Source organism: Geotrypetes seraphini, chromosome 2 (assembly GCF_902459505.1).
Source record: "Geotrypetes seraphini chromosome 2, aGeoSer1.1, whole genome shotgun sequence".
Classification (NCBI taxonomy): domain Eukaryota; kingdom Metazoa; phylum Chordata; class Amphibia; order Gymnophiona; family Dermophiidae; genus Geotrypetes; species Geotrypetes seraphini.
In genome coordinates, this window is record NC_047085.1 from 46240938 (window position 1) to 46256402 (window position 15465).

Here is a 15465-nt window from a genome sequence, read left to right on the forward strand (position 1 = left end):
GCACCCTCCAGGGATTCAAGACAAAGTTAGACAAGTTTGTGGTGAACAAGGACGTACGCTGGTAGGGCTAGTTTCAGTTAGGGCGCTGGTCTTTGACTAGAGGGCCACCGCGTGAGAGGACTGCTCGGCATGATAGACCACTGGTCTGACCCATCAGCGGCAATTCTTATGTTCTTATAGGTAGTAACGTGGGCTGTGTGTGTGACTGTTTGTATGGAGCGTGACGTGTATGGTGTGGATAGGTGGTGAGTAATATATGTATTGGTGAGTGTGGACATTCTCAATCCTGATACATTGCCTGTGCTTGATCTTAATCTACCACCCTTTTCTAGTTTTCAAGTTTTTATTAAAATTTGGGTCGCTTATCTAAATTCTAAGCGAGATAAAAATTAATATATTGTTAAAATCATAAATAACAAAGAAAGTATAAACATATTTAAAAATAAAAAAAAACAACACCAATAACCAAATAATGAAAAGAGTTTAAATAAAACATCAAATGGCGTACTAAATGGCTGACAATTTATCAGGCAAACATGAAACAGGAAGGAGGCTGGGTTGGAACTACAAGTTATACAGGAAAGAAAAACAGATAAGGAATAAACAAAAGGGAAGGGAACACTGCTACTTGTTTCTTTTGGAGATAATCAAAAAATAAAGGAGTGAAAAAAAATCAAGTGTTGTATGCTTCTTTAAACAGGTGGCTCTTAAGTAGGCCTTTGAAACGAACAAGTTTATTCTCCCTAACAGAAGCTGGAAGGGTATTCCAAAGTTGCGGGGCCACCACTGAAAAAATGTCATTCCTTCTTGTTCCTATGTTTACTTTTCTGAAATTATTGTAGTTCCATCCTGTCCCTCTTGTGTATTTATGAATCTTTCATTATCCATGTCTCATTTTAAATATGTTTTTAAGATTATAATTATGTTCCTTTTTTCTATGTATGTCGCCTAGAATTTATGATAAGCGTTCAATCAAAAATTTTAATAAACTTGGAGCAGGATGTGTCCCCATGCCCCTAGCTTCCCCCATTTATTTTCTTTCTCTTCTACTTCTTGCCAGCTCCATTTTCAGAGATGGGAATTGGGAACCTCACATGGTTCTGACTTCTCCATACAACTGCAAATCGGCTCCTCTTCATCTTCCTTCTTTCCCTGCCCTCTTTTTTTTTCCTCTGTTTTGCTTTAACCTCTTTTTTTTCTCTGTTTTGCTTTACATTTCCCTCCTTTAATCTATGTGCGGGCATCTTCACTGGGGAAGTGGAGGCTCCTGCTGGCAAATACAAGCAAAAAAATCCAACGAAACTGCAGTGATGTGGCAAACAACAAAGAAAACTGCAGAGATGATGTACAAGATACCAAGGGTTAGATTCACTAACCTGCCTGATCATGACCGATCTGTGTCCGATTCGGGCAGGTCCAATGGATTCAGAAAGCAGTAATATTCTAATGGGGGCGATTGGAAGAATGCTCCCATCTGCCGACACAGATCACTAGTGTTCAATCCCGACGCATGCGCAGACCATCTGTAGATGGTCTACGCATGCGTCTAAGACCCGTCTGAGCCACAACTTTTTAAAAAACTTTTTTACCCGCTTTAAATCTGCGGGTTAAAACCACGGGCTCGCTGTGAGCGGAAGGGCAGGATAGATTCAAGGGAGAGCAGGGCAGCAGACAGGAGCGATTCGGGCGGCGATTCGGGGGAGAGCAGGTTGGCAGGCAGAAGAGATTCGGGTAGCAATTTGGGGGAGAGCAGGGTGGCAGGCAGGAGAGATTCAGGTCAGAGAGCAGGGTGTGCAGAGAGCAGGGTGACAATGAAGCTGGAGAGTTGGAAAGGATGTTTGCGACTAGTCCCCAGCAGTTGCTTCTTGGGTTGATCGGCCAGCCCAGTTGGATCGTGAAATTTGTTTGTGAATCGCGTCCCTGCCTACTTTGCATGCTGTTCCCCCTCATTTGCATGCGTAGATCGGAATCGGATTGGCAGAGAGGTAAGTGAATCGGGCCTGAGTAAAATCTGGTCTCAAAGGGGTCGCAAACTGATCGGTACACGATCTGTTTGCTTTGTGAATCTAGTCCCAAGTCTTTAATTGATGAACAGTACTTTGAGCAATAAACAGTTTGTATCCAAAATATATGGTCCAATTGTGCTATAACTACAGCATAGGACAGATCTCTTGCCCACAAGTACTAAGAGCTCTCATCAGCACTTCATTATGTGGTTAATTTTGATTGATTTAAGAATTATAAAAAGTATTGTTTAAACTCCACTCTGAAAAAATCTGGCTCAGTGGGGTTCTTCCAGGTGCTGGCTGCGATTTTGCCTCCCTCCCTTCTCATGCACAGTTCTGTGGGTGTTGAGAATCAGTGTGACTTTGGTCTGATTGGCAGCCTAAAGAACTCGGCGTTTGGAGGACTGGCTAACTGAAGCAGGGTTTCTTCTCCCAGATCCAGCTATTGCTTAGAGCTGAGTAAGGCCACTAGGGCCTATGAGCAAAATCGGGGAGGCCTGAAAACTATTTTTAAAGCTTTATGCCACTTCCTCTAGGGTCCCCCAAAACCCTATTTTTTGAGGGTTTTTTTTTTTTTTTTTTACTTTTAGTAAAGTAGTTTCTGAGTCTTTTTGGCATCAAACTGCTGCTGCGGCAGCCATCTTAGATTTTGCGTTCTTTTTTCTTTTTTTAAATCGCCTTGTTTTGCCTCAAAACTGACAGGGATAGAGTCCTTGGGCTTTTTTTTATCCCTAATTCATAAAAACATAAGAATAGCATTAATAATAATAATAATTTTATTTCTTATATACCGCTATACCCTAAGTTCGAAGCGGTTTACAGTGAAAGTCGTGTCTAGAGAAAGTACAGTGTTAACAGTAGGATACAGGATAATACAAAGTGAGCAGGTACTGGGGTGTTTACAGTAAGGTACAAGATATTAACAAGAGAACAGTTACAGGATGTTTTCAATAAGATACAAGATAATACAAAGTGAGCAGGTACTGGGGTGTTTACAGTAAGGTACAAGATATTAACAAGAGAACAGTTACAGGATGTTTACAATAAGATACAGGAAGTTATACTAAGTTATAGGATGATACAATATGAAGAGTTACAAGAGATCAATGCTGTTTACAGCTAGATATATATAATGTGCGTAAGAGAAGTGTGCAGCATTAAGCGTTGGGGGAAGGGAAAAGGGAGGGGGAGGACTTTCGAGGAGGATTATAACTGGTTTTTACATTGAATTTTAGTTGCCAGATATTAGACCAGGGATGGGCAATTCTGGTCCTTGAGGGCCGGAATCCAGTTGGGTTTTCAGGATTTCCCCGGTGAACATGCATGATATCTATTTGCATGCACTGTTTTCAATGCATATTCATTGGAGAAATCCTGAAAACCCAACTGGATTACAGCACTTGAGGACTGGAGTTGCCCACCCCTGTATTAGACCATTCCTCTAACTTTTGCAGTAGTGTACCTAAATGTACGAGCATGGAAGCTGCAGAGCTCAAGAAATTCAAGGTGGAGTTACCTAAAGGTGACTCAGTGCTGCCTAGTAAAGCCTTTGGGGTGAGCCAGGGCTCATGCAGGGGGACTTGGGCTCTCAGGGCACCTCAGTGTCATTGGCAGAGGCTGACCAGGATGCTGTGCACCTTTATGATAGAGACTCAAAAGGTGAGGGATCAGTCTATATGCCCTTGCTGTCACAGAGTGAGTCTTCCCTACTGGGTGATATAGGGTCCCAAATGAGCATGTATGCAGGAATCAGTGGTGGCCTTTGACCAAGGGGAAGATCCCACAGTACATCGGCTGTTCAAGCCTTCGGTACTATTAGGGCTCATTACTGACTCCCTGTGGGAGTTAGTTAGTCTCCCAGCAGGCCCCTTCCACTCATGCGTTCCATCCTGTGTGAGAGCAGCCCACATCTTTTCCCTGGTATCCTGATATGACTATTTTAGTCGTGGAGCACGGGGGATGATCCTGAGGGCTCTTTAAAAATAGCCAAAACAATGACTAAGCTGTATCTTATGGCACAGCAGTGGCAATAGATATTCACTCAGCCTAAGGTGGATTCCTTGGTAACTCAGGTAATCAACGCATGTCCATGCTGAGTGAGGGAAGCATAGTATTAAAGGATATGCAGAATCGCAGAGTAGATGTGGTCCTAAAAAGGCAGTTTGTAGCTTAGGCCCTAGGAATCAAAGCAGTTGCTTCAGTTTCCTTTGTGGCACACGCTTGTCATACCAAGAGAGAGAAAACTCTGAAAAGTGCAAGTGAAGGTGAGGGGGTGTTTGATATACCGTTTATCATGCCGGTATTTAGACGGTTAACAATAAAATAGAATATAAAAATTAAAAAATAGAAATAAAAACATGTCTAAGCTAAAAGGAGGGAAACACGCATTGATGTACAATGATATGAAAGGGGAAAAATGGAGAGAGGAAAATTATTAAATACATCGAGATGGAAAATAAAAATAAAGGGAGGAAAGTGGAAGCAGGACGTACATTTGGGTAGGGGGGGGTCGCTTCAAAAGAAGCGTTTTGATTGTCAAAGAAGTTCTGCAAAAGAAGAACAATTGTTGTTGAAGTCAGGGTTTACAGGGTGTGGCGTCTTTAAAAAGGAAGGTTTTAAGTTTGATTTTAAATTTATCTAAAGAGTTTTCTAATCGAAGGTCGGTAGGAAGGGCATTCCACAGGGTGGGAGCAGTAACAGAGAAGATGGATTTGCGGGTAGTGTCATAGAAGAGTTCTCTTATCGGAGGGATGGTGAATAGATTTTGATTACTAGATCGAAGAGTCCTACAAGATGCATATGGAATTAGAAGTTTATCAATGAAAGCTGGTTGATGGGAGTGTTTTGTTTTGAAGACAAGAAGAGTATTTTATAGATAAGGTGATGTTTGATGGGCAGCCAGTGCTTTATGGAGGAGTGACATGATCGAATTTCTTTGCATGGTAGATTAGTTTCACCGCAGTGTTTTGTAGTAGTTGGACGTGACAAATTTCTTTCAGGGTTATGCTTTGGTAGAAAGTATTACAGTAGTCTAAGGTCGAAATAACAAGAGAATGGATCAAGCAATCAGAAACTACATTTATCTTATTTACTCTCAGGAATATGAAGAAAAATACATTGGGCTGGTGTGGGGCTGCTTTTTCAAAGTAAATGGGATTTTTAAAGATGTATCTGACAACCTCACAAAAGAAGAAATCTCCATTTTTTAAAACCAGGAACCAAGCGATCTGCAAAAAGCCGTAGCTCTTAACCTGAATTTATGTGGGGATTTTTTTTTTTTTCCCAGCAGAGGATCCGTGAGATCCGTCTTTTACGCTCTTCTTTCTGCGCCTGCGTTGGTTACAGACTCTTCTCGCGAGATTCGCCGTCTTTTCCGCCAGGAAGTGGAAGCGCGTGTGAAGTTCTGAGATGCCGGTGCGCTCGTCTTTCGTGTCCCCGTGACAACAATAACAAACATTACGGCCATGTGTACTAGTCAGTGCTAAAACAGAGTGGAGTGTTGAGGGGGGAGAATCAGTTACCCATCTCAGAGCCGGCGTTCGTCAGCTGGCCTCCGGGACAGAGGCTCCAATGCAGACCGTACAGCTGCCCAGGATGAACCGCAAGAAGGGAGACAAGGGATTCGAGAGTCCGCGCCCTTACAAATTATAAGTATCTCTCGCCTTTGCTTCATTTTTCGCCCGGTCGGGGGGGGGGGGGGATGTGCTAAACTGAAAGGAAAAAGAATGATGGATGGGAATAAAGAATTATAAGTATGAAGGGGAGCTCTGGAATCACGGGGTGGATGCAGTGTCCATAATCTACTGTGTTGTGATGTTCTGAAACCTTTGGTCATTGCTTATGAGGATGCAGACTAAATGGAAGGCGAGGAGGTTCAAGAAGTGGATGGATAGAGGAGAATTAGAGGAACCAGGGAATGCAAAGTGCATTCATGTTGGAAAGGATGAAATCAGATGTGCCCTCACAGAGTGCCCCTGTGAGTTTCATTCTTAGAAGCCATAGGTTCTCCGGGTTACAGTCTTTTGCTTCAAGGCAGGGAGTGCTGCTGTAGTTTAGGCACCTGTATGATAGAGATCAGACAGATACCTTATGAGGAGGCTGCGCAGAGGAGATGCTGAAAGTAACCCTCCTTGTCATTCAGGGGTTGCTTTTTAAAAAAAAATTTGTTTGTGTGTCTTAATTAGATAATATGTTCCAAAGAGCAAGGGCCATCTATTATTTTTATGTTATGTGCAATTTTATATCCTGCTGAATCCTCAAATATTGGCATTCTAGGTGGGTTACAAGCAGCAGTGTTTCATACTATACATCTTGTAGTGTTATAGAAATGATGAGTAGTATGACATAGTCTTGGAAACTCAGGTGCCTCATCTTTGGATACATCACTGCCAGCAAAGCCTCTGGGGGTTTTCTTGGACCAATGTTACCATTAAAACATTGCTGGCAAGAAACAAGTATTTACCTTAACTCAAACCTGAAAGTAACACACTCTTATTGGAGGTAAAGATGAAAAAGTTTATTGTACCGGGAGGGGCTTCTCTTAAGGGGTCCATGAGAGAGAGGTACAGTCTTGTTGGGGAGTGAGGATGGGCCCAATACTTTGGAGGAGGAGGGGAGAATACAGGACTCTATAGGCTACTACTTGATATTCAGTGCCTGCACCCACGTAACTAAGTAACCATTTAGAACAGCCTTTTGTGAGTCCTATGTGGTCACTTAGATGTGCTGGCACAGAATATCTTGCCCAGTTTTGACATCGGCACTGACTGGTTAAGTATTATTGAATATTGGCGGCAGGTCTGCTAAGACTGGTTTAAACAGCCAGGAACCTCCCCTGTGTAGTTAAACCCTTTTGAATATTGGGCCCTGAATTTCTAGAAAATGATTACAAAGCTTTTGGATTGCTCTTTATCTTAAGGTATTTATTGTGTTCAACTCTCAGGCTGTGTATATACTCATTTTTGGCATACTTATTTGCTCTTATTTTGTTTTGTTTTCTCTACAACCCACCAGGTAGTCTGCATTAACAACATAAACTTCCAAAGAAAGTCTGTAGTAGTAAGTACACATTCTAAAAGTAATTTTCTTGTGAGGTTTCTGCTCTTAGGTGGCATACATATTTTAAATAAGAATAAATGAATAAAACTGTTACTGAAACTTTTCCTTAAAATATATAAATATGTTTGTAGTATCGTCCACTAAAGGGTGTGTTAATCATTTAATGCAGTGGTCTCAAATTCGCAGCCCGGGGACAACATACGGCTCGCCAGGTACTATTTTGTGGCCCGCAGTCTATACTACTGTTGTCTGTACTAGTGCTGCCCACTCTTTGCAGCGTCCTCAGGCTTCCCCCTGGCCTCCAGCTCTTACCTTCAGCTAATTACCGCAGCCTGCAGAGAGGATCACCAGAGCTGTAGCGTTTCTTGCAGGCTGCCATCATCCTCAGCAGCATTTTCCCTCTGCCACAATCCTGCCTCTGACATCAAGAGGAGGGGCGGTAGAAGGAACGTGCTGCGGAGGCCCTTGGCAGCTTGCAAGGAATGCTACAGCACCGGCGATCCTCTCTGCAGGCTGCGGTAATTAGCTGAAACTAAGACTGCAAAGAAGGGGGAACATGCAGGCCTTTAGGGGGGGGGGGAGAAGATTTATAAACTATAAAGAGTTTTACCTCATGGAAAGTTGTCATTTCTTTAATAAGACATTAACTGTTTTTTCTGCGGCCCTCCAAGTACCTACAAATCCAAAATGTGGCCCTGCAAAGGGTTTGAGTTTGAGACCACTGATTTAATGTGTGGTAAGCACACTGAAATAGGCAGATGACTACATTACTACGGGGTTTTGTAGTAATCTGTCTTTTTTCATGCTTTAAACCAGTGTTTCTCAACTCGGACTTGGAGTATCCCCTTGCCAGTTAGGTTTTCAGGATATCCACAATGAATATGTATAAACTTGATTTGCATACACTGCCTCCATTTATGCAAATTTACATTACATTAGTGACTTCTATTCCGCTCGTACCTTGCAGTTCTAGGCGGATTACAAAGAAGCTAACTGGACATTTCCAGGAACATTACTGTTTAGGAATTAGGATTACAAAGAAGCTAACTGTACATTTCCAGAAGATTTGCAAGTTAGGTAGTGGTATACATGGTTGATACTTTGGAGGGAAAAAATTTACAAGAGGGGTGAAACTATTTGGGGGGGGGGTTTACAAGGGAGGGGAAAGGACAAGGGGAAGAGTTAAGATGTCTGGATAAATTTTTTGAATAGCAGAGTTTTGATTCCTTTTAGAAATGATTTGAAGTCGCTCGTTGTTGTCAGGAAGTTGGAGATGGAGGAGGAGAAAGGACAAGGGGAAGAGTTAAGATGTCTGGATAAATTTTTTGAATAGCAGAGTTTTGATTCCTTTTAGAAATGATTTGAAGTCGCTCGTTGTTGTCAGGAAGTTGGAGATGGAGGAGGAGAAAGGACAAGGGGAAGAGTTAAGATGTCTGGATAAATTTTTTGAATAGCAGAGTTTTGATTCCTTTTTGAAATGATTTGAAGTCGCTCATTGTTGTCAGTAAGTTGGAGATGGAGTGGTCAAGTTTCGCTGCCTGCGTTGCTAGTAGGTTGTCAAATATCTTCTTGTTCCGAGTACCTTTGAATGGGGGGTAAGTAAATGGGATCTGAGTTCTTCTTTGCCTAGTAGTAATATTCTGATTTAGGCGGTTGGTTAGGTAAGTGCATATTCATTGTGGATATCCTGAAAACCTGACTGGCAAGGGGGTACTCCAGGACTGAGTTGAGAAACACTGCTCTAAACTGCACATTACTGGATTTTTCTGTCTGGGCTGTGGCCGTGGTAGTGTTAGCCAGCTAATGAGTTACACTTACTGTGTGCTAATGGGCTAATGTGGAGGCAATGCTTACTGTAAGTGCTTTTGAGTTTAACTGGAAGCAGTTACCACACATAAATCTGAATGTTAATGTACAACCTGCATTAAAAATAGTGGGATCACTCCTTCTTGATGTAATGTAACTTTTGAATTTGACACATGTTAAAATCCCACATTACACTTGTGTCAAGCCCAAAACATCATGCTGTTTTGAAGAAGGGCCCCTTAGAACAGCACTTGCTTTCATTTCTGATGTTCAGACTGGGAGTAATAGAAACATGATGGCAGATAAAGGTCAAATGGCCCATCTAGTCTGCCCATCCGCAGTAACCATTATCGCTTTCGCTCTCTGAGAGATCCTATGTGCCTATCCAGGCCCTTTTGAATTCAGACAAAGTCTCAGTCTCTACCACCTCTTCTGGGAGACTGTTCCATGCATCTACAACCCTTTCTGTAAAAGAGTATTTCCTTAGATTACTCCAGAGCCTATCGCCTCTTAACTTCATCCTATGCCCTCTCATTGCAGCGTTTTCTTTCAAATGAAAGAGACTCGACTCACGTGCTTTTACATTATGTAGGTATTTAAACGTCTCTATCACATCTCCCCTCTCCTGCCTTTCCTCCAAAGTATACAGATTGCAATTATTTAAATCTGTCCCCATACGCCTTATGATGAAGACCACATACCATTTTAATAGCCTTCCTCTGGACCGACTCCATCCTTTTTATATCTTTTTGAAGGTGCGGCCTTTTCTAAATATTCTAAATGAGGTATCACCAGAGTCTTATACAGGGGCATCAGTGCCTCCTTTGTCCTACTGGCCATACCTCTCCCTATGCAACCTAGCATCCTTCTAGCTTTCACCATCACCTTTTCAACCTGTTTGGCCATCTTAAGATCATCACATAACAGTCACACCCAAGTCCCGTTCGTTCTTCTGTCGTGCACATAAGTTCTTTACCCCCTAAACTATCATTCTCTCTGGTTTTTGCAGCCCAAATACATGACCTTGCATTTCTTAGCATTAAATTTTAGCTGCAAATTTCAGACCATTTTTCAAGCTTCGCCAGGTCTTTCTTCATGTTATTCACACCATCCACCATGTCTACTGTATTGCAGATTTTGGTATCATCCGCAAAGAGGCAAATCTTGCCTGACAACCTTTTAGCAATATTGTTTATAAAAATGATAGAACAGGCCAAAGAACAGAACCTTGAGGCACACCACTGGTAACATCCCTTTCCTCTGAGCGATCTCCATTGATCACTACCCTCTATTGCCTTCCACTCAACTAGTTTTTGACCCAGCCCATCACTTTGGGACCCATACCGAGGGCACTCAGTTTATTTATTAGACGTCTATGTGGAATACTGTCAATGTTTTTGCTAAAATCTAAATATAGCACATCTAGCACACATCCTCTGTCCAATTCTCTGGTCACCGAGTCAAAGAAATTGATCAGATTTGAGTGAAAAGAGCTACTTCTAGTGAATCCATGTTGCCTCCAGTCCTGTAATCGACAGGATTCCAGAAACTTGACCATTCTCTGTTTAAAAGTGTTTCCATTAATTTGCTTACCACAGAAGTAAGTCTTACCAGCCTGTAATTCCCTACTTCTTTTTTACTTCCACTTTTGTGGAGAGGGATCACATCCGCCCTTCTCCAGTCCTTCGGTATCACTCCCAACACTAGAGACTCGTTGAAAAGGTCAGTTCCTTCAGCACCCTCGGATATACACCCGCCAGCCTCATTGCTTTGTCTACCTTTATTTTAGCTAGCTCCTCATTAACACAACCCTCTGAAAATCAATCAAGGTCTGTTACTCCTGCATCGCTATTTACATTTGTCTTCTGCGGTCCTGCTCTCGGCGCTTCAGCCGTAAACACAGAATAGAAATATTTGTTAAGCAATTCGGCCTTTTCTTTATCAGCTTTTACATGTTCCTCCCCTTCGCCTTTGAGTCTCACAATGCCACTTTTGCATTTCTTCCTATCACTAATATACCTAAAAATGTCTTTTCTCCCCATTTTACCTTGTCAGCTATATTTTCTTCCATTTGCATCTTTGCTTTCCTGACTACACAACAAACCTCTCTTAACTTTTTCAGATATTTTTTCTGTCTTCCTCTTTCTGCGATCTTTTGTAGTTTATGAAAGCTAACCTCTTAATCCTTACCTTTTCAGCTACTACTTTTAAGAATCAAAGTGGCTTTCTTTTCCTCTACTTTTACTTACTTGACTCACAAAAAGGTTTGTTGCCCTTACAATCGCTCCTTTCAGTTTTGCCCACCGCATTTTCACTCTTTCCAGACGTTCCCATCCAGACAATAATTCCTTGGTGTAAACCATCATCTGAACAAAGTTAGTTTTTTAAAAGTCTAGAACCTTTGCTTTTGAATGAGCCCTCTCTATACCCATCTTAATATTAAACCATACCATGCATTGATCACTGGATACCGGATGATCACCCACTGTAACATCAAAACACTTTCCCCGTTTGTAAGCACTAAGTCCATCCACTATGACCCCATCCTGTGTGGATTCCATTACCAACTGCTGGAACAATTCTTGTAGAGAATCCTGAATCTCTCTCCTTCTAGAAGACCCTGCAATAGGCATACCCCAATCAACATCTGGCATGTCAATCACATCTTTCAGCTCCTTCTTCTTCACCAGTGGAGTGTAACTCCCTCTTCAGTTTTTCCTTCTGCAAGCAAATGAAGAAGAGGTGTTTGATCTCCTCTGTTTGGATTTTATTATTTTGGGGTCTTTTTACTCCATTTTACATTACATGGAGGACCCCGTATTTGAGGCTACTCTGCCGGAGAGAAAACATAGACTCTGTGAGGACAGACTGCAGCTCACAGGGCAACCCCCAGATGAACCAGCCTGCTTTGTGTTACTTTGAGGCTTGGGGTCTGTTTCCTAGGGACTCTGCTTGCCTTCTTATTTATTACTACTACTATTAATTATTTCTATAGTGCTACCAGATGCACGCAGCACTGTACAGAGTCACAAAGAGTAAGAAAACAGTCCCTGCTCAAAAGAGCTTACAATCTAAACAGGCAAGACAGTTAAGGGGAATGGTTAATCAGCTGGCTGGGTTGGAGGGCAGAGTAGTAGGGTTAAGGATTGAAAGCTATATTAAAAAGGTGGGTTTTCAGTCTGCTTTTAAACAAGAAAAAGGAAGGGGTTTGACGGACACACTTGGGTAATTTATTCCAGGCATTGGGGACAGCTAGATGAAAGGAATGAAGTCTGGAATTTGCAGTAGAGAAGGGTAACTAACATTAAGAGCGATTTATTTGAGGAACGGAGTTCTCTGGGAAGTGTATAAGGAGAGAGAAGCGAAGAGAGATAATGAGGGGCAGCAGAATGAACACACTTGTAGGTCAGCAATAAGCTCTTGAACTGTATACGATGGCAGATAGGGAGCCAGTGAAGTAACTTGAGCGTAGGCGATGGGACCCCTGTGTGAATCTGGGGTTTAGGGAGCCAGCTGCATTTTATTCTCCCCTTGACCCTTCAGCGGCACTTGTACAAGAACCGCTGCAAGTGTCCCTGCAAATAAGTGTGACTGAAGGCAGGAAGGAGCAGCCCAGCTAGAAAGAGGACTGTTGAGGTAACTGGGATCCCCGGCTGACCTGGAAGGCTTCACTCTGACATCAGCAGCAAGCCTTCCGGGTTGGCTTTGGTGGAGGGGGGCATGCCCAGCTGGATGGCCCTGAAGGGAACAAGTAAGGGAGAGAGGGGAGAACGTGGGACAAAGGGAGAAATGGTGGGAGGGGCACAAATTTGGGACAGAGGTTGGAAGGCAGGGAGGGGGAGCGAACTTGGGACACAAGGGAGGGAGGGAATAGAAAAGGAGAATTGTTGGGCATAAGCGTGTGTGTGAGAGGGAAAGAAATGGTGCACAAGGGGAAAGGAAGAAAGAGCAAAATTGTTGGACAAGGAGAGAGGAGTGAGGTAGAGATATATGGGGAAGAGAAGGATGAGAGGAATATGGTGGTGGAGAGAGAACAGAGGGACAAATTGAAGGGTATGCAAGGGGAGGAATGTTGGATATAGTATTGGAGGGAAAGGTGTGACATGGTGCTGGAGAGGAGTAATAGAGGGATAAATGTTGGTCATGGGGCTGGTGGGCAATGGTGAAAAATGCTGCACATAATCTGGGGGATGAGAGAGGGAGAAATGTTGGATGTGGCAGTAGAGGGAGTGGGAGAGATGCACCTTGGATCTCTCTCTCTCTTTCCCCACTCCTGTACACAGGGGGAGGGGATCATGGAATGGTGAGATGATGAAAGCAGGGAGATGAGCACAGGGGAAATACCAGAAAGGGACATAGAGAAGGGAAATGCTGAACATGGGAACAATACATACACAGAGATAGAGTGAGTTTAGAGAAGACAAAAGAAAACAGAGACCAGTGCCTGAGACCAACATGATTTGAAGAATAAAATGATGAGGCAACAAAAGGTAGAAAAAATAAGTTTTTTTCTATTTTGTGATTAGAATGTATCAGATTTGAAATATGTATTCTGCTAGAGCTGGTGTTCAACATAACTGGGGACAGCAAAGCTCAGTCCATGCTTCTTTAGCTTCCAGATGGCTTAGGGCTCTCTCTGACCAGGGGGCAGTTGCCCTAGTTGCACTCCCCTAAACTATTCCTGTCATGTGTGACTGTGGTATTCTGTTAGCATGATTTTTCTGTGTAGCATTCTGTAATAATTTGGCTTATTCAGTTTTCTCGATAGTGGAGGGGATATTTGTGAAGGTGAGGGGAGACATAGTAACATACATCGTTACTATGTCTCCCCTCACCTTCACAGGGGTTTTGTTGATCCTTGCTGTGTATTATTTGTGTTTATAAAATGATAATTGTACAGAATATTGTTTCTTTTTATACTTTAATAAAATAAGTTCAGTATAAAATCATAACTATTTGAGGCTTGTGGGGATGGGATAGGGACCGAGCTCGTGGGGGATGGAAACTGAACTGGTGGGGATGGGGACTGAGCTTTCGGGGATGGGGCCGAGCTCACGGGTACGGGGACAATTTTTTTCCCCCATTCTGTAATTTGCATAAAATAAAAAATACTTTCTTTTGCTTAAAATACAGTATTGATATCATTTTATATATTTGTAGGGTTTTGTGGAGCTGACGATATTTCCCACAGTTGCAAATTTGACTCGGATCAAATTGAACAGCAAGCAATGCAGGATATACAGAGTGAGGGTCAATGATTTGGAGGCTGCTTTTATATACAATGATCCAACCCTGGAGATCTGTCACAGTGAATCAAAACAGTAAGTATAATTTAGAATGGAATGTTTAGTGAACCTCTTAGGCAGTTAAGATTAGGGCTGTACATCAATTAAAATTTTTAAACGCATGATTAATCGTATAAAGCATCAGTGGAGGTGTAGTCATACATAGGAGTTTGACTGGCAGCCCAAAGATCAGCTTTGCAGAAGCATTTCCAGCATTGTGGCAGTGAATTTTCTCATCCAGTTACTGCAGATCCTGTCAGGTCACAGTGAGTATACAGGCTGACAGCCTGTGAGAGACATTGGGGGAGGTTAGAAAAGTGGGGTTTTGAGTATTTCTAGATGTTCCCCTGTGTTCCTCCTCCTGAAAAAAATACTAAAATCGCTGGTTTTAGATTAGAGTTTAGGAAGTGTGAAAAATATTGTGATTTTTTTGATGCCAGCCATGAACAAAAGCTGGGGCTAACAAAACAAAAAAAAGAACCCATTCCCGTTCAGCCATCCCCCAGGAGCCAGCACGCACCCTCCCCATGCTGAGACACCCCTCTGCTCCGTACTTTAAAAAAATATATATATTGACAGGAAGGATGCCCACTCCTTCCTATCACAGTCCAGGTCCCACCACCTGGCTACATGGTCTCCCAACCCACCCCGTACCTTTTATAGAAGTTCCAGCAAAATGGATGCTTATTCCCTCCTGCTCTCAGGCCTGCCTCTTCAAAATGATGCATCTTCCCCTTCTTGGTGCATCTTGGAATGCACTGTGCATGGGCCTAAGACCCTGATTGGCTTGAATGCCTAAGTCCCCTCCCACGGGAGAAGGTCCGTAGGCATCTGAGCCAGTCAGGGTCTTAGGTTCCTCCCAGTGCATCCCTGGATGCACCAGGAAGGGGAAGACATGCCATTTTGAGGAGGCAGGTCTGCTGGCAGGACAGAATGGGCATCTTCTAAAAAAGGTACAGGGGGAATGGGTTGGGAGGTTGTGTGGACAGATTGGGGGGCCCTGAGGAAGGAGGGAGTTGGCATTCCTCCTGTTGATTCAATTTAAAGGTGAGGAGGTTGTCATGGACGGTAGTCCTTGAGGCAGGAGGGAGTGGGTTTCTCTCCTTTCCATTCAGTTTAAAGGTGGGGGGGCCTTTTCTTGGTGGGAGGAGTTTGTGAAATCCAGAGGGCTCAAGGAGGCTTTGAGGAGTCCTGTTGGCTCAGCTGATCAGGGCTCTCTCTTCCACGATCAGCTCAGCTGGCAGGGAAAGTAGCAGCGTTGGCATGGTTGGTTTTTTTTATGGGAGGAGTAGTTGGAGGAGCTGTGCCTA

The 15465-nt window shown here is 43.0% G+C and overlaps 1 protein-coding gene across 2 annotated transcripts in view; it reads left to right on the forward strand.

Annotated features, from left to right (window-relative positions):
• The first annotated feature begins 4716 nt into the window (after nt 1-4716).
• The window catches only part of TAF2 (TATA-box binding protein associated factor 2), a 217879-nt gene continuing 207130 nt past the window's right edge, over nt 4717-15465 (forward strand). Inside the window, exons 1-3 of one of the 2 annotated variants that reach the window (XM_033934551.1) lie at nt 4717-4759; nt 7020-7064; nt 14031-14191. In XM_033934551.1, the coding sequence (XP_033790442.1) occupies nt 4757-4759; nt 7020-7064; nt 14031-14191 (209 nt within the window). In that variant the 5' untranslated portion in view covers nt 4717-4756. Of the gene's footprint in view, nt 4760-5367; nt 5654-7009; nt 7065-14030; nt 14192-15465 lie in introns of those variants that run through there. The other variant, XM_033934550.1, reaches the window with a different exon arrangement.